At 46.9% G+C, this 18,038-nt stretch overlaps 9 protein-coding genes across 10 annotated transcripts; 4 read left to right on the top strand and 5 right to left on the bottom strand.

The window, feature by feature from the left end:
- Position 1: 1 nt before the first annotated feature.
- On the top strand, positions 2–4,521 carry E1B28_007596 (uncharacterized protein). Its single transcript, XM_043152349.1, has 23 exons — positions 2–96; positions 161–250; positions 303–365; positions 415–547; positions 602–696; positions 752–891; positions 946–1,046; positions 1,096–1,183; positions 1,237–1,335; positions 1,389–1,605; positions 1,660–2,050; positions 2,100–2,612; positions 2,664–2,778; positions 2,840–2,911; positions 2,987–3,122; positions 3,178–3,287; positions 3,346–3,513; positions 3,577–3,646; positions 3,711–3,799; positions 3,859–4,041; positions 4,096–4,250; positions 4,308–4,316; positions 4,369–4,521. Exons 1-23 carry the CDS (start codon positions 21–23, stop codon positions 4,385–4,387), a joined length of 3,132 nt encoding a protein of 1,043 aa, XP_043010435.1. The 5' UTR covers positions 2–20; the 3' UTR covers positions 4,388–4,521.
- An 18-nt stretch (positions 4,522–4,539) lies between these two features.
- E1B28_007597 (uncharacterized protein) lies at positions 4,540–5,931 on the bottom strand (the record flags this gene model as incomplete). Its single annotated transcript, XM_043152350.1, has 1 exon — positions 4,540–5,931. The coding sequence occupies one exon, from the start codon at positions 5,929–5,931 to the stop codon at positions 4,540–4,542; it is 1,392 nt and encodes a 463-aa protein (XP_043010436.1).
- Positions 5,932–6,153: 222 nt separating this feature from the next.
- On the bottom strand, positions 6,154–9,568 carry E1B28_007598 (uncharacterized protein). 2 transcript variants are annotated; one of them, XM_043152351.1, is made up of 21 exons: positions 9,211–9,568; positions 8,978–9,155; positions 8,871–8,920; positions 8,788–8,804; positions 8,719–8,735; positions 8,550–8,657; positions 8,419–8,494; positions 8,270–8,362; positions 8,092–8,213; positions 7,995–8,033; positions 7,911–7,940; positions 7,706–7,851; positions 7,569–7,646; positions 7,427–7,514; positions 7,305–7,375; positions 7,106–7,245; positions 7,028–7,053; positions 6,734–6,968; positions 6,576–6,674; positions 6,368–6,528; positions 6,154–6,306 (listed from the first exon to the last, which is right to left on the bottom strand). In XM_043152351.1, exons 1-21 carry the CDS (start codon positions 9,519–9,521, stop codon positions 6,193–6,195), a joined length of 2,199 nt encoding a protein of 732 aa, XP_043010437.1. In that variant the 5' UTR covers positions 9,522–9,568; the 3' UTR covers positions 6,154–6,192. The 2 variants fall into 2 exon arrangements, with proteins under 2 accessions (XP_043010437.1, XP_043010438.1); XM_043152352.1 differs by having other exon boundaries at positions 8,146–8,213; positions 8,978–9,161.
- Positions 9,569–9,946: 378 nt separating this feature from the next.
- E1B28_007599 (uncharacterized protein) lies at positions 9,947–10,468 on the bottom strand (the record flags this gene model as incomplete). Its single annotated transcript, XM_043152353.1, has 1 exon — positions 9,947–10,468. One exon carries the CDS (start codon positions 10,466–10,468, stop codon positions 9,947–9,949), a length of 522 nt encoding a protein of 173 aa, XP_043010439.1.
- A 368-nt stretch (positions 10,469–10,836) lies between these two features.
- On the top strand, positions 10,837–11,855 carry E1B28_007600 (uncharacterized protein). Its single transcript, XM_043152354.1, has 3 exons — positions 10,837–11,340; positions 11,402–11,533; positions 11,588–11,855. Exon 1 carries the CDS (start codon positions 10,872–10,874, stop codon positions 11,175–11,177), a length of 306 nt encoding a protein of 101 aa, XP_043010440.1. The 5' UTR covers positions 10,837–10,871; the 3' UTR covers positions 11,178–11,340; positions 11,402–11,533; positions 11,588–11,855.
- An 85-nt stretch (positions 11,856–11,940) lies between these two features.
- E1B28_007601 (uncharacterized protein) lies at positions 11,941–12,780 on the top strand (the record flags this gene model as incomplete). Its single annotated transcript, XM_043152355.1, has 3 exons — positions 11,941–12,322; positions 12,378–12,590; positions 12,656–12,780. 3 exons carry the CDS (start codon positions 11,941–11,943, stop codon positions 12,778–12,780), a joined length of 720 nt encoding a protein of 239 aa, XP_043010441.1.
- Positions 12,781–12,836: 56 nt separating this feature from the next.
- Positions 12,837–13,531, bottom strand: E1B28_007602 (uncharacterized protein; the record flags this gene model as incomplete). Its single annotated transcript, XM_043152356.1, has 2 exons — positions 13,187–13,531; positions 12,837–13,121 (listed from the first exon to the last, which is right to left on the bottom strand). Exons 1-2 carry the CDS (start codon positions 13,523–13,525, stop codon positions 12,837–12,839), a joined length of 624 nt encoding a protein of 207 aa, XP_043010442.1. The 5' UTR covers positions 13,526–13,531.
- A 208-nt stretch (positions 13,532–13,739) lies between these two features.
- Positions 13,740–14,863, bottom strand: E1B28_007603 (uncharacterized protein). The gene is made up of 5 exons (XM_043152357.1): positions 14,645–14,863; positions 14,395–14,583; positions 14,174–14,338; positions 14,089–14,101; positions 13,740–14,040 (listed from the first exon to the last, which is right to left on the bottom strand). Exons 1-5 carry the CDS (start codon positions 14,787–14,789, stop codon positions 13,950–13,952), a joined length of 603 nt encoding a protein of 200 aa, XP_043010443.1. The 5' UTR covers positions 14,790–14,863; the 3' UTR covers positions 13,740–13,949.
- Positions 14,864–15,022: 159 nt separating this feature from the next.
- Positions 15,023–17,632, top strand: E1B28_007604 (uncharacterized protein; the record flags this gene model as incomplete). Its single annotated transcript, XM_043152358.1, has 5 exons — positions 15,023–15,097; positions 15,155–15,313; positions 15,377–15,629; positions 15,682–16,631; positions 16,688–17,632. 5 exons carry the CDS (start codon positions 15,023–15,025, stop codon positions 17,630–17,632), a joined length of 2,382 nt encoding a protein of 793 aa, XP_043010444.1.
- Positions 17,633–18,038: the final 406 nt, after the last annotated feature.

The raw sequence follows: 18,038 nt of genomic DNA on the forward strand, positions 1-18,038 counted from the left end.
CACAATTCTCACCTACTGCCATGGAATCGACTGAGCGACTCGTTAGAACATGGATGGCCTCGCGTAGAGACGAGGAAATTACTGAGACTGTCTCTAGTAACTGTTTCCCTTTTTTTAGTCGAAACTACTCGGTTTACGAATGTCAGGTTACCGATCGCAGACATAAATAATGGATCCACAACATTACTCAACGTCGTGAAGGTTTTGGGAGAGTATCTCACATCGGAAGAAGATCAGTTACGGACTAGTGGTCTCTGATTTTCTCGGTTTTGAAAGCAGGCAGATCTTATGTTCTTCTACAGGTGTCGAGTTTCTATCTTCTATCCTAAGCAAATGCTTCCCAGAAAAGTTGAATCGGCAGTCCGGTGAGTAACCAGTTCATTGACGTGTCACCTACACTCATTGAGGCTCTAGTGCGAGTTCTAGTCTCGTTCTATTGCAGCAAGATGGAAGATTGGGATACTATCATTCCTTCACTACAAGGCCTAGCGCACTTAACTACTCTACCGACATGTACATCGGACGATGTGCCTAAGATTATCGACTCGTGAGAGGGACTTTGTCAACATTTGTCCAAATCAACGGCTCAGACCCTCCTCAGAATATTTGAACGCGTCAAGATGAAGAACCTCGTGCAATCTGTTCGCTTTCATGTCTTCACTATCATCCACAACATAGTCGTGCGACACAGAGATGGTACCGTTTCTTCTCCTGATGATTGACCTTTGCACTAATGTGGATACCATCTTAGTTTTGAAGTCAATGGTTTCGGATTTTGTGGAACGCTACGTTGTGCTGGTCGAGGGCGAGAAAGACCCTCGTAACCTACTCATCGCGTTCGCTATTGCTCGAGTGATTGTCGTTGAGTTTGATGTAGCCAAGTCTGTCGAGGTAAATTCTGTTCTGAACTGTATCTGTGTCGCGATCTGGAATGACGATTTTCAGTCCATTTTCAACATCACCTTCTGCTACTTCCCGATTACATTCCGTCCCCCACCTAACGATCCGTATGGAATAACCACAGATGACCTTAGACAGGCACTTCGGTAATTAATCTCACTTGGTGGATGAACCTTGGTGACTCTTTCCCCGTAGGCGCGTGTTGAGCGCGACACCCTTGTTTGGAACGTTGGCTATTCCTTTATTCCTGGAGAAGCTGACAGCAGGATCTCCCGTCACCAAGGTGAGAATTTTCGTAGCTTCCTCCAAGTCATCACATCTCCATGACAACGTCAGAGGGATACACTCGAGACAATGGCCATATGCATCCCAGTATATGGTAGTTCCATCGCTCGAACCAACGCTAGGAAACTCTGGAATGCTCTGAAACTCGAGGTAACTCATTCCTCATAGTTCACTGGAGTGTCAAACACAGACTATTCTTGCAGGTTTTCCAACCAGTAGATCAGCAAACAGAAGAGCAAGCACTCAAGACCACGCAGGACCTTGTCAAGACGATCTATTCTAATAGTACCCAAGCCGACGAAGACATTCAAGGACTAGCCAAAGATGCGTGCGAGGAGTGTCTCATGATTTTACGCGAACCGGAGAAAAGTCAAGCCAAACACGCAATCAACGTGCTTTGTGCTTTTATGTCAACCACTCGTCAGCGTCCCTCTTTGAGTTACCTGAGAGAACTTCTTAACTTGATTTTTCTAGCATCGGTATCACGGTACACTGTCACTCAACTTATTCCTTATCTGATGAAACAGTTCATCAAACCTGACGATGCATCTGTACGACCGTCCGTTTTACTACTCGTGTCAGATGTTCTTGCCGCAGCTCGAGAGGCCATGTCACATTTGCATGAGAGTGAACTGGTTGAGGACACTCAGAATGTTGGGACGATTTTGACCTCGTTCAAAGATGAGCTGACATCCGTCATCATCTCTGGCCTGAAAATCCCTTCCTGCCGACAGCCTGCAGTGGCATGTCTCTTGGGTTTGGTGTCAATATCGGATTTTCTTGGGGAGGAAGAGCTCGGATTCATTGTACACAATGTCAACGAAATATTATCATTTGGAGATGACGTTGACGAAGATGATTCGAAGTGGGTGTGACGAATCATGTTCGAACCTTTACTAATCCTTTAATAATAGTGTCGCACTCAAACTCTTGTCGACGATTGCAGTATCAGCCCCGCGCCACATTAAAGAGCAGGTCCTACCTCAGTTATTCAGCACTCTTCCCGACTACGCGCCCTCAAAAGAAGCCATAACAGAGAGAGTAAAATACTGGAGAACTCTTACAGCTCTGACAATCCTGTGCCGACAACCCGAACTTTTCGAGATTCTGATCATTCGTTTGACTGCAAAGCTCGACCTTCTTTGTTTCCGTCAGGCCTTACTTTCATCAGACGAAGCTGCGTTAGAGCCCGATGCAGCTTACGCTCATTCTATTCTACAAACTATTTACAAAGTCCTTTCGGCCAAAATTGACGAAGAGCACCACGACGTTCCGAAATACATCGACATTCTTGTCCCACGCCTCTTCAATATTTTCGTGTATTCGACGATCCTATCCACAGAGCGATATGTTATCGGAATTGAGCCTCGCCTCATCATTACCGGTGGGCAGATAATCGCATTGGTAGTTCAATCTTTACCTATTTCGTAAGTCACTTTTTTACTCGTGGAATTGATGCCCACAAATGGCCTCTATAGGAAGAAAGAAGAATATCTCCAAACCGTTTTTTCCGCGTACTTTGACGGAAACGTGAAGCAGATTGCAGCAGGTCAACAAGCCATTCCATCCGACTACGTCTTTTGCCCTTTTGATGTATGTATGATCATTCATTACCCCTGTTCTGCCGTTCCAAGTCGACTCGTTTGTTATCCAGGCGTCAGCTTCTAGTGTCACGAAGAGTTTAGTGGTACTTTTGTCTTCCGCAACGACTGTGCTTCAAAAAGAGGTACGTCCAGTTAAAGGAACCCCACGTGCGCGTTAGAAACCGATTTTGTTTTGTTTCTCCTTCGTTCCCTGATAGATACTTATGCCAGTTTCCGATCTCAATGTCTTCTTGAATCAAATTCTGGATTGGAGTATGACGAAAGCGGATCAAGAGCACCAACGAGAGGGTATTTGGAAGATGATTGCTTCCATCCTCAACAAGCGCATTGAGGGTCATCCCTTTTCTCCATTATGTTGTAATCCTCACACTAAAATTATGGAGAGTAGGTGCTAGCAGTTTCCTGTCAGACCTTCTAAGCCATTTTTGGTATACTCAAATTGCCAACGGTAGCGCGGCCCTGTCAACGCGTCGACAAGCAATACGGGCATGGGGTTGGGTAGGTCATAATCGTTCAGCAGGTCGAAGGAATGCTTGACCCAGAACTATCACGATAGATGACCAAAGCTCTATTGGTTAGGTCTCATCCATCATGCGCGCAGTTCACAGATCGGTTGTTCGACCTATTTGTCGATGAAGAACTAAACTGGCACGCAGCTAAAACATTCGGAGACATCGTTGGGGTCGATAAAGTGCTCACGAAGAGAAACTATGCCGTGATCAAGGTTCAATTATTCCCGATTCGTCGACAAATCAACTCTTGAGGTTGACTATTTCATATTCTACAGATCTTGCATACACAACGCTTTGTCAATAGCGTTCTTTCCCGATTAACTTCTGGTGCCAAAACCTCCACAAGTTACGCGCAACTCCTTTGTTTTTTTTTGTGAAGAGATAAATCTGGTCCTGACAGTCCCCTCAGACTCACATGAACAGCTGGCACATCTCGTCGCATTAAGCTCTCTGATAAGTCAAATCCCTCGAAATTTGTATGCTCGTGAATTGCCTTCGGTATGTCTCACATATCTGCAAAGAGCGCTCAGTTAAATTGATCTGTCCTTCCTTCTCAGCTCATCCCGCTTCTCATACGCGGTTTGGGATTACCGGACTATAACATTCGTTGTCAAGTTATCGAAACTCTTCTAGCGGTAGCTGAGGAAGGCTCATCGGACGAGAATGTGATACCTGAACATGCCCCATCTCTGGTGACGACGATGTTGAAGAACAGTACGGTTCGAGAGATGCCTTCCCCGGTGCGATCAGTGCCCTTCCCATTCTCATCCAATAACTTATTCCAGAACCTGCAGAATGTTCGTATAACCGCTCTAAAGTATCTTGGAGTTCTCCCAAAGGTGGTCCGATATGATATTCTCCATCCGCTTAAGGCTACTGTCATCCGCGAGCTTGCAATCGCTCTTGATGATCCGAAACGACTCGTACGTAAGGAAGCAGTGGAAGCAAGGTCTAGTCTTCATGTTTCCTTGTCAAATGGCGTTTACTCATACTTCTACCTATCCAGAACTTCATGGTAAGCCGGTTCTGACCTTATAGTGCGATGGCTTTATAAGACTTTATTACAGGTTTAAATTTCATGGCTAATGCATCGCGGGGTATTTAGTCTATGTAAAAGCAAGGTGAACACTCGAGGAGAGTACAAAAGTATGACTTGTAATGTATCTACGTAGAGATGTAAAAAAAGAATAGTGTTGTTCAAATGCAAATTTCCTATATATTAATTAGAAGAATGGTTATCATGATGCCATAATGGCCTTCGTCCTCATTCCGGCATCGGCGAGTGCACGTTCAAAGGCTTGCAAGTGCTCCTGGACAATTGCCCTTCCATCCAGCCTCTTGTAAGCTGACGGGGTATGTGAGGGAGAGGGTTCCGTGCTGTCCGAGCCATCTAGTATTCCTGCTTCCCATCGTTCAATTTTAATCCGACTACGCTCCGCACTGTCCCAGTCTGTTCGCCAGGTTCCAATCTTGTTCTTAAGGGCACGTATCTTTCGACCTGCCTCCGTTGTCGCAGCACCATTGATCTGGGCATGCTCTGACAGCGTGGATAATGTGGTGACAAGAGACGTGTTGATAGTACGTAGATGAGCAAGTTGTGACACCGTCGATGCTGGAGATGGAGGACCCTTCAGCGGTGGAGGCGGGGGGAAGGTATCTTTAATCGGTGTGGGTGCCAGCTCGGAGGTGTCATCTTCTGCATCGTAGTCAGGGTTGCGGATTTCTATATTCCATTCTTCCGTACTTTCCGCTCGAGAGTGACGAGCAAAACCGTCTACAGGTGTTGATTGGGAGATTGAACGCGAGTGGTTCGATTTAAATGGTTCTTGCACCTCTTCATCCTCTTCCAACAATTCCTTCATCTCTTTCAACTCTTCCAGTTGACCAAGCACATCGTTACCCCCAACCTCTCCAGCAATCTTTCGAAACTCTCTCTCATACCCTAAAAGCTCTCTTACTTGACCCTCCCTATCCCTAGCAGTGTCATTAAGCCGTCGAATGACATCCGATGCAATCTTTTCCAAGGCAGGCAGTTGCAGTGTCGAGGAACCGTGCTCTGAGTCGATATGCCGTAAATGAGAAAGGAAGTTGTCGGTGGATTCCAGGTCCTGAGCAAGGACCTCCATTGGATCTTGAGGCAGCCCTTTGGGCACTTTATGCCTCTTCGATGAAGGGGACGCAAAGACAGGATCAACGTCGGTTGACTCCTGGTCATGGCCTGGTATAGCGTCGAACGATGCATCCCCTACACCATCCATTGTGGACAGCTCATTTGTAAATGACGGTGATATCGTAGCGTTATCCTCCTGAACCCGTTCATGGAAGCCGTCCTCATCGATCCCTTCAGCACCTTCATCATACTCGATCCCAAACTCCTCAGCTAATAATTTCGACCCAGCACTTGGTTCAGGCATCAAAGCTACCGCCAACTCGTGAGCCAAAGAAAACCGACCATTTCCTGCTGCGTCCTCCTCCATCGAATGAGCTAAGCTAGAGGAGCCGTGTAGAGAGGAACTGGATCGTTTGTTCTTCAAGTTGTGGCGTGAAGAAACCTTTTGCAGTGTCGACTTGGGAGGGGATAGGAATTGGGATGTCGAGCTGAACACATCGTTTTGGTCGTAGGTTGGCATTTCGAGTGATGACGGTAAGAAAATATTAAAGGGATGAAAATAGGGTTCTAAAGGTACGTCGCGTTGAAGTTGGAAGTACAGCTGTCACGCGCGTCCCGTTTATTAGCTTTCATTCCACAAGGGCCAAGAGCGGCTAAGAAATGCGAGTAGCCCGTAAACGGCTGGGATTCTCGAAATACTTGAGTGAATGTGAATATATTACTTGTTCGGCCTAGATATGCCCATATAATGTAACAACGGGAACCTTATATAGGCTAAAGTCTACGAAAGCGATCCGGTGTGTGGAAAATGCATCGTAAGTAACGCGACAATATCCTTCTTCGTCACCAACCCAACCAAATATCCACGATCGGTAAAAAGTATCTCTCGGAAATTCTAAAAGTCCGCAACGCCCTTGAGACGATGCTAGGATGTTACGAGAGTAGATAAAACATACCGTCCTTTGAAATATCCTAACAATCAACTCTTGAGGTGTCTCCTTTCGCAGATGGAGAATGGATTTCTCCAAACCGTCCGAAAAGTCGATGGCATCGCCATTGTGGTTCCTATTCGAAAACGAACATCTCCCGAGTCGAGATTCGCTCGACAAGTGTCGACCTTGAAAGAACATAAGAGAACGTAAAGATGAAACAAAAAAGCCATGCCTATGTGACACTTGAGCGTATCTCTTGTGATATATCCAACAAGTCGCCGTTGTTCTACGATAGGAAAACCTTGATACTGATGTGTCTTGATCATATCATCTGTGGGTACAAAAACAGGTTGGGTTTGTACAACAACAAGGAAAGATTTCGACGCTCACCGAGCTCCCCAACCGTGCACTGTCCATCCTCAATTAACACAAGCTCATCTACGGGTTTCATAATCCCTGCCGCGCTTTCCCCTTGATCGTGATAATCGACAGGTGCCAACCATGGATAACCCCTCATAGCAATCCAAACCGTATATATACCGTCCTTTCCAAGAGCGTCGCCGACCCATTTTGCGGTCATAACACTGATCATTATAGGAAGAACATGAGATAGTGCTCCGGTCAGCTAGATTGTGATGATTTCCGGTTTGAACTCCTTTGCTTTGTAACAACACGCGAACTTACCTCGAACATGATAACCACCAGAGAGACTAGAACAGGATAAGAAAACATTCGAGCGAGAGGGAGATAAACATCCCGTACCCGTCATGCGCGTTACGCCGGCTAGCATCGCAGACGCACCGATCACAGCATAAAACCCGGGGGAAACGCATCGCACCGTAGGTTCTGGTGGGCAAGACTGGAAAATCCAGGTACCCGCGTACGCGGTTTGTGTTGTCTGACTAAACAAACAAGCGTGAAAGCTAAAGTTCAGTCAAACAGAGATCCCTCATGGGCTCACGTCAATATTCCAACCGCCCTCCCAAGGCAAGCGCCAATGGTAATCGTTGGCAAGAATATACCAGCGGGGACCTATTTGCAATCGATGAGTTCTGACTAGAGACAAAGACAAAGTAGTCGAACCATAATACCAAAGGTCCAAGCGGTAAACGCTATCTTGAGAAGAGCCGTTATCACAAGAAGAAAGATGTTTTCTGCGTTAGCCGTGGGACTTGAGTTTGTGGATGGTCAAAAAAGGGAGAAAAGACACGGTTCGACTGCGTACTTGCAGAGTCCATGATAATCGACTTTTAAAGGTTTGCATTCTTGAAAGAGATTTGCCACTAATTCAGAAGACTGGACCCTGTGCGACGCATTCAGCAGCGCCATACAAGAAACTGACTTCCGCGTGACCTGACGCACCGAGTGAATACCACCAAATAACTTATAGCAGCTGTTATAGCACTCGCACCGACGACCTCTAAAACCGGCCAATCGTTCAAAAAGGTATTCCTCCGATATAACGCGACTTGGACGTTGAGTTTTATCAAAAGCGAGCCGAGTACTCCCTTGCCAAATAGGAATCAAAGTTAAGAAAACTAACTCTCTAGTAATCTCGCACACATACCCCAATGACTCCTAGAGCCAACCATGGAACCTTTGTGCTTCAAACATCAAATTTCCTCGGAAAACAAAGAAGGCTTCAACGCACCAACTCAAAGGCTCTCCACGTGTCGCTATTATTGGTCACCTTCAAGCACCTGAGTCAGTAGGAAAGATTAGAGAATGGTTGAATTTCGGCGCCCCACCTGAAAAAGTACCAGTTTAGAAGTCCCAAAGGGATCCATGTATTGAAGAACTACCGCTGCAATAGCTGAAGCCACAAAACCCCTCCACATAACGTCCGAATCATTAGCGAAGGAGTCTAGTTCTGATATCATAAGGACATGATCAGTTTCACTCCCAATTATCTAAAGCAAATCTGACCTTCAAGAATGAAGATAACACCACCCAACGGACTTCCAAACGCCACGGAGACTCCCGCTGCAGCCGACGCTGCTAATAATTTACGTTTTTGACCTGGCAGCAGACGTTTCGAAAATCAAACACAAGATATAAGACACGAGTTGACATACCTTCACTACGTTCAAATTGTTTGAAAAAACTCGTGAGCAGGAAAGTTAGACAGCATGCGACATGTATAAGAGGACCCTAATTAATGGCTGATCAATTCAGGACGCCTTCGATGACGAAAGAGGCTTTTTACCTCTTTTCCTAACGACAATCCGGATGACACCGAGAGTGCTAGCCCAATGGCCTTTATCAAAAGCGTCCAGGGTGTCAAAAAGGCATCGAGAACGTAGCCACGTAGAATCTAGACCCAAAATCGTTTTTCAGCCCCAGGGAACGTGAGGGATTAATGATAAGTGCCGTACAGCTTTGATTTCCGGGACTTTTTCCAGTGGTGAGGATAAGCGACAGTACAAGATATAACATGGACGTACTCCCTGTATGAAATGCACTAGCCAAATCACCATTAACATCCAGAGTTTCCAACCTGGCAACCGAAATCAATCATGCCACTCACTAAGGCGCATAGATTTTCACCAGTATGGCCGAACTTCCTGCCAACGCGATCTGTATAAACATACAGCCGTTATCAAGGTGTGAACAACATCGAGCATGGATACATACGGCTAACGAGACGTAAATTGAGATTTGCAGGAACGATTCGGCAAAAATGTGTTTCACTTCGAGGTATTCGCTCCACGACTGCCACTCCATGCATTCTCCAGGCTTTAAGCCGCTACAACAGCTGACAGAATTGTAGAAGAATCCCACTGTACATCTTCCTACACGTAGATCCGAAAGCCTTTAACTGAGATCAAATACGATGAATTTTCTCTTAGAATTCAAATTTCTCGCACCATTTCACCAGAACATCCAACCAAGCACCAATTAATCCAATTCCGATTCCTGTCCCAACGACCACTAACCACATCCTCATCGAATCAAAAAACGGCACGAGGATTCCACGCGCTCCTCGCAGTGACCTCTGACTCTCTTCCCTCTCTTGTTCCTTGAAATCTTCATAGAACCAGTCAATTGTGCTACCATCGACGTATCGTTTTGTGTATTCGGGAGTGCAGGATTGGGTATCTATAATGCTTCCGTTTTCACCGAGTTCGTAGATTTCTGCTTCACCATTAGAATCTCTTTGGTGGTCTTGTAGTGGCATAGGTACCCTCAGAACTGGTAAGTTGACCGTATGCGGACGTGATGCGCAACTTGGGGTCAGGTGATGCGAAAAATCAATTTGAATTTCACGCTCAAAAGTCGGAAAACAGTGCGAGCCAGTGTATGTGTATGGTGAGCCCTGGATATGAATATCTGAATGCCAATGAACTAAAATGCCGATTGCTACACCTGCACACCCAAAGTTTTTAAACTTTGGGTGTGCTAGCGCTCGATTATAAGTGTCATTTGACTCGCCTTGAAAAATTTCAAATGTATTCTACATGCCAAATTGTGGAAGTACGTGTCATGATTAAACGAGAACAAAATGTAAATGGTCATTGGCAATTGATATAGAAGTGAAAGACATTTGACTACATTTTCTTCGGAAGAGTAACACATTTTTGAAACATGTCGAAGGATGCTGCTCTAGTAAGTGACTTGCTGGAGCCACAAGAACGCGGTTCTTGTTGGAATCTCTGTATTCCTCGCTACCACCTTCAAATCAGCACCCCCGTCGACCCGTTCAAGCACAATCGTGCCAGCTGACCCAGCTACACCAGCCGCAATCAGGTAACTCTCACTTCCGTTCTCCTCCAGGCCAATCATCATGATCATCCCACGGATTTGATTTAACCCTGTAAACACCTGTCTGACCAATCTCAATCCCTCGCGTTGGGTACCCTTCCGAACATACTCAAAGATAGCGGTCGAATCACCTCTGGGGCCCAAGGAGGAAGGATCACTCGCGATATTCCGTTTCTTCTGCTCCAGCCCATTTCGAACCCAACGGAGATCTTTCGGTATTATGGATACGTTTGCGATGAGTGGCGCGGTTGCATTAAAGCCCAACTTTGGAAATTTCTGAATCGTGAGTGTGGAGGACACTTCGTGCACCGTGAAGAGACGATCCTCTGTCGAAAGGAGCTTGGTCACTCGCACCCCCAACATCAGGCATCACGTGCGAGTTTCGGCGCTCAAAGCTGAAAAACGTGATTGTGAGATAATGTTTACACTTCAAAATCACTAAGTTACGAGTTGGAACATTTAAAATGATGGTAAAAGCGAGATTCGAACCCTATGCCACAGGTAAGTCATTACAATAAATTCGTAGCATTATCCACTGTACCATCATCACCATTACAAATAGCACTTCAACACTGGAATATATAGAGTACATACATGAAGCTGATACTGGGGGCAAGCCCCCAGACCCCCTCGCATACCTTTGAATCCCTAACCGCTAAGCCCTAACCGCTAACCTAACCACTAACCTAACCACTAACCCGAACCCCTAACATAACCCCTCACCACCTAACCGCTAACACAACCCGTAAACTTTGGCTCGACGATCATGTACAGGGGTCTTGGAGATTTCGTCGCTAGTGGTTGTAGGCGGCCATCACGTGGCTCCGCTTTGGGCGGAAACCCGCACGTGATGCCTGACGTTGGGGGTGCGAGTGCCCAAGATGTCGAAAGGCCTTATAAACGAAGGGAAGACAAACTTCGGGACGAGAGACGGCCTACCATAAACAGCAATATGCCTCGGACCGCTACCAAGAGGTTGGAGGATATCGCCAAAATTTTGCCACCTCTCGTCATCCTTACTCTTTCGAAGTCTCCAGATCTTGTCGCTTCCCTACATCGCAGCTGCCATTAGCCATAAATGCCGGGGTGAAAAATAGAGTAAGTTCCTCACCAAATCAGGTATCAACACCTCGTCCCCATGTTCATAAACCATGTGCGGGTGTGACAGACCTCCATTGGGGGCAGGAAAAGTGATCGCTGATGCGATATCGGTGGCGAAGATCAAGGGAGAGGTAGTAGGTACAGATTTTCCATCTCCTGTGTCATAGTTGACGACTCCGACTTCGCCTGTTTAAGGCGCAAGGAGGTGAGGTGGGCGATTTCCGCCAGAGGACGCGTTGTGGAAGGGGCCGGTAATGACACCATCAGGTGTTGTGGTGAACGAGCAGATCAAACCAGGGGATATTTGGTTTACAGCACTGAAAAGTGGTAGGCATTCCGCCACATAACTGAAACGAAAGGAAACAAGCATTGACATTCTAGAACACACTGTGGTTCGTTGGATGTGCGTCAATCCAAGACGCATTGGTACCACTTTCATGCCGGGCAGAGACTGTTGAAGAAGCATTTGACGGGTTCAAGAGATAGACGGCGATGAAGGTGTCGTATCCCCCTGCTAGAATCGTGAAGGAGACCCTTCTGATAGAGTACGTGGTGGCAAGTGCAAGAAACCCCTGTACTAGTAATTCCGCCGTCTGTAGCTGCTGAGCACCTTGTGAGGGGTCTGATCACTATAGAGGGTACAAATTGCCTCGAGGGAGTGACTCAGACTTCAGTGAGTAAATCTCACCGGACCATCGGACCGAGCTATCGGACAACGATTGGCAGAAACCATCATGTCCATCTTCAACGTGCCTGCTACTTCAAGTTTAGCTCAACAAGATGCGACCTCCATGTCCACGATTCTCCTCGGCCCACTTAATGAGCTTCAAACGCTATCTCAAGCTCTGTTTCTCTCACTTTCCGCACCACAAAAACAACCACCACCACCTGTCTCATCGTTGCTCGCGTGCGATCAGGCCCTCTCCGCTGCCGTGAATCTCACTTACAGACACCAATTGAAACAACGTAGAATTGAATCACTAAAATCAGAGATATTGGATTTGGATGAACGGTGGCAGCGGATATGTACTGAGCTTGAGCTTGAGAAAAGAGAATTGGAGCAGCTCATCTCAGAAGGAGACGAGAGGATAGAAACCATAGAACAGGCGAAAAAGGGTGCGTTTCTTCGTCTTGATTCACGATCGAAAACATCTTGAAAAAGGCTCTCCAGCATCCATTCCATATCCTGAACTCTTATCTTACGCACAAAGTCTCAGTGCATTTACGTCTGCACCACCCAATATGCCCGACCAAAATCTTCCAGGTCAACCGCCTCCGCCTCTATTCTTTCCTCCGTTCCCAAATGAGGAGAAGATGCGTAAAGGTCACCTTAACGCAGAAGCACCCCTCGGATTGCTTGGTGAAACCCATTCCGTCGGTAAAGGTGAAATTTTTGGTAGTTTTCTCTCCCAATCTCGACCACGCTCTCACCTCATTTATATACAACAGCACCGACTGTCTCTCCGAGAGGACCAGACGTGCATCATCACGGAGTAAATCCCTACAGGCACGACTTGCGCGATCCTCAACCGCAATTCTTTGACCTGGACCTGGACCTCAACCCAGACTTGTAGTTCAATCTCAATATATAAGGCACATTCATACGTGTCTGATACCGCTCTCTAACGATTTACGGAACGTCTTCAGTTTTCGCCCTGTCAGAATGGCTCGACAAACTTCGTATTCTTGCAGTGATACCTTCCGATCCAACGTCCTTTTTCGGCGGATTCATGAAAGCCGAATAGTTGCTGTACATGTACATCTCCAATTGTTGTCTGAACCCATTGTTGGGACAGACAACCTTGCGTTTGGATTGTACGAATCCGATGGACTGCATAGCTCGCATGCCTGCGGTTGCAACAAGATAGGCGCATACAACCGTTGCGCTTCGGCTGACACCTTGGAAACAATGGACCTACAGTTAAGATCCAAAGAGTTCAGTGGACCATCCCTCTTACAACTTCTGTCCTTGTAACGCACCAAAACACAATTGTCCTTGTTCTCCTTAATGGCCATACGAATAAACTCCGTTGTCTTTTCCAGGTGTATCAGAATATCGGAATCTGGTCTATCCGCAATCCTTATATGCATCCTGTTTCCTTCGTGTATGAATTCTGGAATTTGGACATCGAATTCCAACACGGAAATGACATGAGTAATTCCTAGCCTTGAAAGTTGTGAACTGTCTTGTGCGGTGAAGTAGTCGGAAAGATAGAGCTGAGGAACGATTAGGCTAGCTCCCAACCGAGGGCTAGTATTGATGGTCGTCGTCGAGGTTCGTACTCTAGCCCACCGATGTGATGTGGAGGTATTCAACATGTTAGCACAGTCAAAGGCGATGTCGGTGGCTAAATATGTATTGAGGGGATCATGTGTCTGGACTAATAGGAGATCGAAAATAAAATTGACAGCTCAACTTTCTATCAGACTCACAACGACGTAGCAAGGGTCACTCAATCAGCTGAATAGTGTAAAATCAGTCATTGCGCCTCCAAGATTGAGTGTAGATGAGTAAGAAAGGGAATGCCATGTGGCAGGATCGTGTCGCGTCCATAGTTTGTTTCAAGTGCGTGGCATGTTCAAAAATGACGGGCCGGGCGTAGATCTTGGACTGAATTGAAACAGGAGAATAGGCTAATAGAGGGGAAACGCAAGGAAACGACTTTCATCGCATGACTTTCATCACCAGCTCGCATAGCGGCAAACACAGTAGAATTGCAAAGGATTAGATTGATGGAAATGTTTATGATTCTTCTGTAGAAGTTTCTGATTTCAAGTTAACTCCATATTTTGCCGGGTCCGTTCCGTGGTGGGGATGATTAACAAAATTGAACCTGAAGAGAATAAGCTTTCTGCGAGTGTGGTCTAGGAGAGAGACTTACAATGGGAATGCAGCTGTGAACCAACACGTCAACAAAATCAGACAATCTTGAGAAGAAATTAATGAAAAAATGAACGGGGACGCACAGAATTTGAGCTGAGAGAATACTGAATTCCTGTGAGCAGCACCCTGCACCCACTCTGGCTGGTGTGATTGTCCATACAAAGGCTTTCCTCCTTTTGCACGTTGACTCAATTCTTCGAAATCCATCTCTTCTTCTCTTTTGTTTTCTGTCCATCCCCAGAACCGTTCTGCATAAAATAAGTGAGTCGTGAAACCCCGTCATTTTCAGAGAAGCGGTACACACTGCTCGAGTTCTGGTATGCTAAAAGGAAACCTCCACAGAAACCAATGAAAGAGGCGACTTTGATACCAGTAACCATTCTTCTTGTGACAACGGCTGCAGCATCTCCAATAGCATATCTCCCAGAGGGCATCTGTCCGGATCCACTAGCTTCCATCTGTTTCACGGTTATTTTCCGGGGGTCGGCCAACTCTGAGGAGAAATTCTTTTCATGAGCCTGATATTTCGAGTGTTCAGAACGTATACGACGTACCCCAAAGCAGCAGGGCACCTGGTACTGCGACAGTTCCTGCGGCCCAGGTAGCATAATCGGAGGGCCGGAAGTAGCGAACCACCCTGGTGAAATGGGGGTCTATGTCAATGACCGGGTAGGGCGTCTCAAGAACTTTTTCAGGCATTCTCGACGCGTTCTATGATGAATGAGAATATTTAAACAATGAGCTTGTTGCTCCTCGTTGGATCGGGTGATCTCGAAAGATGTGACGCGAACACCGGATGTGTGACATGTGCACGTGATATTCAGTTTGACCTGCCCTCAAGTACCTCTCACTGGCCAAGTGAGCGGCCGGCCTTGTACTTTAACCTTCTTCTCAAGCCTTGATTTTTCCTTTGACAACACTTTTTCGAGGTAATGAGCGCTGTTCGTAGAGCGAGTCGCTCTGGGGCTCGTCCTTCACCGTATGCCAGACCTCCGTCGAAGAAATCAGTACGTTTCCCCCGAATTGATGATCTTGTTAGGCTTACGGTTGAGGATCTTCTGCAGTCATGGTCCATTTCAAGTATTCTTAGCTATTTGAATCCTCTCAAGTCTCGCGTTTGCGAAGAGATACCTATCGTGGCAGAAGATGCAGATGAGAGTGATTACAATCCTGAAGAACACGGCCAGTCGCCAGCAGAAGCGCTCTCTACACGCGGACATCAAGTGCGTTCCATGCTTGTTTGACAGCTGGTTCCTCAATCGGCCACACTCACTATCGACTTATAGCTTTCTCGAAAACTGAAGACGCAAACCCTTGACAGCCAAAATCCATCTCTACCGACTCGACAGACACTCGGCAATCCTCTCCCTCCACCTTCGGTGGCCCAACAGCCTGAGGCGAACCAGGACCTATTTGTCGAACCTACTTCCGTTTCACAGGGCATAGATATAGTCACCTCTTTCCTGGACTCACATCGGGATCGACAAATCAGTTCCATTGAAGCCGAGGGACTGATATCCTTACTCAAAAAAAGCACTGGTTGGTCATTTTTAACCTAGATTTTTACCTCAATGTTGACACCTTTATGTAGCTGAAACGCGTGAGCCCTTCCGATTTTCGAGTAGCACTCCCTCGACACCGCAGCGGGGAAACTCACCTCTGTATGCTTCAACCAACTCGACCTCAGTTCCCTTCCGATTTTCTACCCCAATGGAAACGCCCAATCAAATATCCAACAGTACAGTACCCAAGCTTCTGAAGCATAATCCCAATGGTACTTATCGATGGCAAGGTGGCGGCAGTGCCAAACCTCGAAGCCGTAACCGCTATCAATCTCCGGCATTCGGTTCTTCACGGGCGACTTCTGAACGTTTGGTGTTGAAGGAAAGTCCCGAAAAGGTCAAAACAGACACGAAGCGACGTCGTGTAGGGGCCGACGCTGAAACGTCGTCAGCATCACCTAGCGGCGCGACCTCAACGCAAGCACATACACGTTCACCTGCACCTGCACCCTCTCCAACAAGGACCTCACAAGCCCCACCACTTCCGACGCCGAGTGTAAACGGCATCGCGCCGGATTCTAGTCGAGGCAATGGAGTATCCGGCGCCCTTCCTTCATCCCTAGGCGGCCTTCGAACCTCGGCCATTCAGAAACCAACAACACCAGTCGTTCCATCTCCACTGAGACAGGCATGGGGACAGTCATCTCCATCAACTTCAGACGGGGAAGGGTCACCGGCCCCCCCACAGAAACGTACGAAAGCCGCGAACTTCATGTCTGAACTTATCACGCAAGTGACTACCAGCAAACACCTCGAAGTCAGTAATCCGTATCAAGCGGCTAGTCCTGTGAAGGTTACTGGTCCAGCAAAGCCAAGGAGTAGGAGAATTCGCGCCGGTAAGGCCAAGGTGGACGTGAACGGTGCTGAGCCAGAAGGACAAGCTAGGAAAGAGGCGGAGAGAGAAAAGGAGACGCAGAAGCAGAAAGAAGTCGAAAAGCAGTATTCTGCTCAAGCGATAATTGAGGCTACCTTACCAAAGGTGTTTTTTTCTCACCTTTGCTTAGCGACTTTTGATTTGCTGACTTGCTTGTTTAGGGAAGCAAGCGTTCTCGTCCGCCAGCGAACTTGAGTAACGGATCAGTGAACGGCACCTCCAGGATATCGACCTCCCAGTCGCCTCCCCCCTCTGACACCCACGAGACACAACCCAATGCAACTGGCCGTTTTGCGGCTCACATTGAAGAGGTTGAGGATGAAGAGGAGAAGATTAGAATCCCCAAGAAGTCTAAGCCCAATGGACATGAAAGCTTGGCAAACACCCTCAAATCTGTTCCGACTATTGAGGAAATTGCTGGAGATGAACTCTCTAGCAGTGAAACAGTAACTCAGCCTTCGGAGGTGATTGAGCCCGGCAATAGTATTCAGGGAAAACCACCATTCTCCTTCTCTAATCATGGGCTATCATCCAAACCAGGTCCTCACATTTTCGGAATGCCCAAATCTATCAGCATACCCAAAGAACCATCGAAGTTAAGGCAGAGTTTCAAAGCTGATACACCGCCGGCTTCGTCGACCTCCTTCCCGTCGTCATCATCTCCATCTCCGTTCTCTTTCACCGCCGCTCCTCTCCGCTCATCCCCAACTGTTGCTTCTCCGCAATCAGTTTTGGAGTCGACTTCCAAGTTCGATCCTAAACAATCTGCACTGGATGAGCCGGTCCCGTCACTACCGATATTCACCTTCACAATGCCGACCTCCCTGTCAATGAAGGAAGACGAAACAATGGCCAAAATCAAAAGCGCTCCTATATCTTCTCTCCCTAAATTCGACTTCGACATCCCAGCAACTGACAGTAATAGCAGTTTACCCACCCCTCCATCATCGCAACCCAAGTCAGAGCCGGTAAAGGCATTCGATTTTGAGGCAGCAGGCTTGAAACCTGCACCTAAACTTGCACCAGGCTCGTGGATTTGTCAGTTGTGTGGGTGCTCGAGTGATGCCTCAGCGACTAAATGTAGCGTTTGTGAGAACCCAAGGTAGTTTCCAATGCAAGGATAAACGGGGTTTCCAAAAGTCCCCTCTCCCGGATTTGTAATGGTATTTTCTTATCCTTCTCTGTCTGCTACTTTTACTGTCCGTCCTTTACTTAGGTTCAGGATTATTAATGTACTGTTTCTCCATGTGTTTCCTTCCACCTATTGCTGAATGCTTCTTTTGCCTTCGATCTCCCTTATTCCTCATCACTCCTGTATAATAGATACATGCGAACGCCGTCGTTGTTTTTGACTTCAAAAATCCTTTCCAAATTCTTACGTATGAATAAAATACGACGTTAATTGCGTGGAGACAAACCCAGGTGCCATCTTCGCCACGAAATCTTTCCAAAGTACAGCGGTTTGTGAAATGGTTGCGACGCGCGGGAAAAGTGACATGTAAATACACGAAA

This window comes from Marasmius oreades, chromosome 4 (genome assembly GCF_018924745.1).
Source record: "Marasmius oreades isolate 03SP1 chromosome 4, whole genome shotgun sequence".
Classification (NCBI taxonomy): domain Eukaryota; kingdom Fungi; phylum Basidiomycota; class Agaricomycetes; order Agaricales; family Marasmiaceae; genus Marasmius; species Marasmius oreades.

Excerpts from the sequence above, each read along its gene's own strand:
- E1B28_007596 (XM_043152349.1), top strand. The coding sequence starts at position 21 with ATGGAATCGACTGAGCGACTCGTTAGAACATGGATGGCCTCGCGTAGA. Across the intron at positions 2,912-2,986 it reads CGACTGTGCTTCAAAAAGAG|ATACTTATGCCAGTTTCCGA; the intron begins GTACGTCCAGTT and ends GTTCCCTGATAG. Across the intron at positions 4,042-4,095 it reads TTCGAGAGATGCCTTCCCCG|AATGTTCGTATAACCGCTCT; the intron begins GTGCGATCAGTG and ends CAGAACCTGCAG.
- E1B28_007603 (XM_043152357.1), bottom strand. The coding sequence starts at position 14,789 with ATGCCTGAAAAAGTTCTTGAGACGCCCTACCCGGTCATTGACATAGAC. Across the intron at positions 14,584-14,644 it reads AGGTGCCCTGCTGCTTTGGG|AGTTGGCCGACCCCCGGAAA; the intron begins GTACGTCGTATA and ends ATTTCTCCTCAG. Across the intron at positions 14,339-14,394 it reads AGCATACCAGAACTCGAGCA|AACGGTTCTGGGGATGGACA; the intron begins GTGTGTACCGCT and ends TATTTTATGCAG.
- E1B28_007598 (XM_043152351.1), bottom strand. The coding sequence starts at position 9,521 with ATGCCACTACAAGACCACCAAAGAGATTCTAATGGTGAAGCAGAAATC. Across the intron at positions 8,495-8,549 it reads GATTGTCGTTAGGAAAAGAG|GGTCCTCTTATACATGTCGC; the intron begins GTAAAAAGCCTC and ends GCCATTAATTAG. Across the intron at positions 7,515-7,568 it reads GATTATCATGGACTCTGCAA|TCCCACGGCTAACGCAGAAA; the intron begins GTACGCAGTCGA and ends CACAAACTCAAG.
- E1B28_007600 (XM_043152354.1), top strand. The coding sequence starts at position 10,872 with ATGTACAGGGGTCTTGGAGATTTCGTCGCTAGTGGTTGTAGGCGGCCA.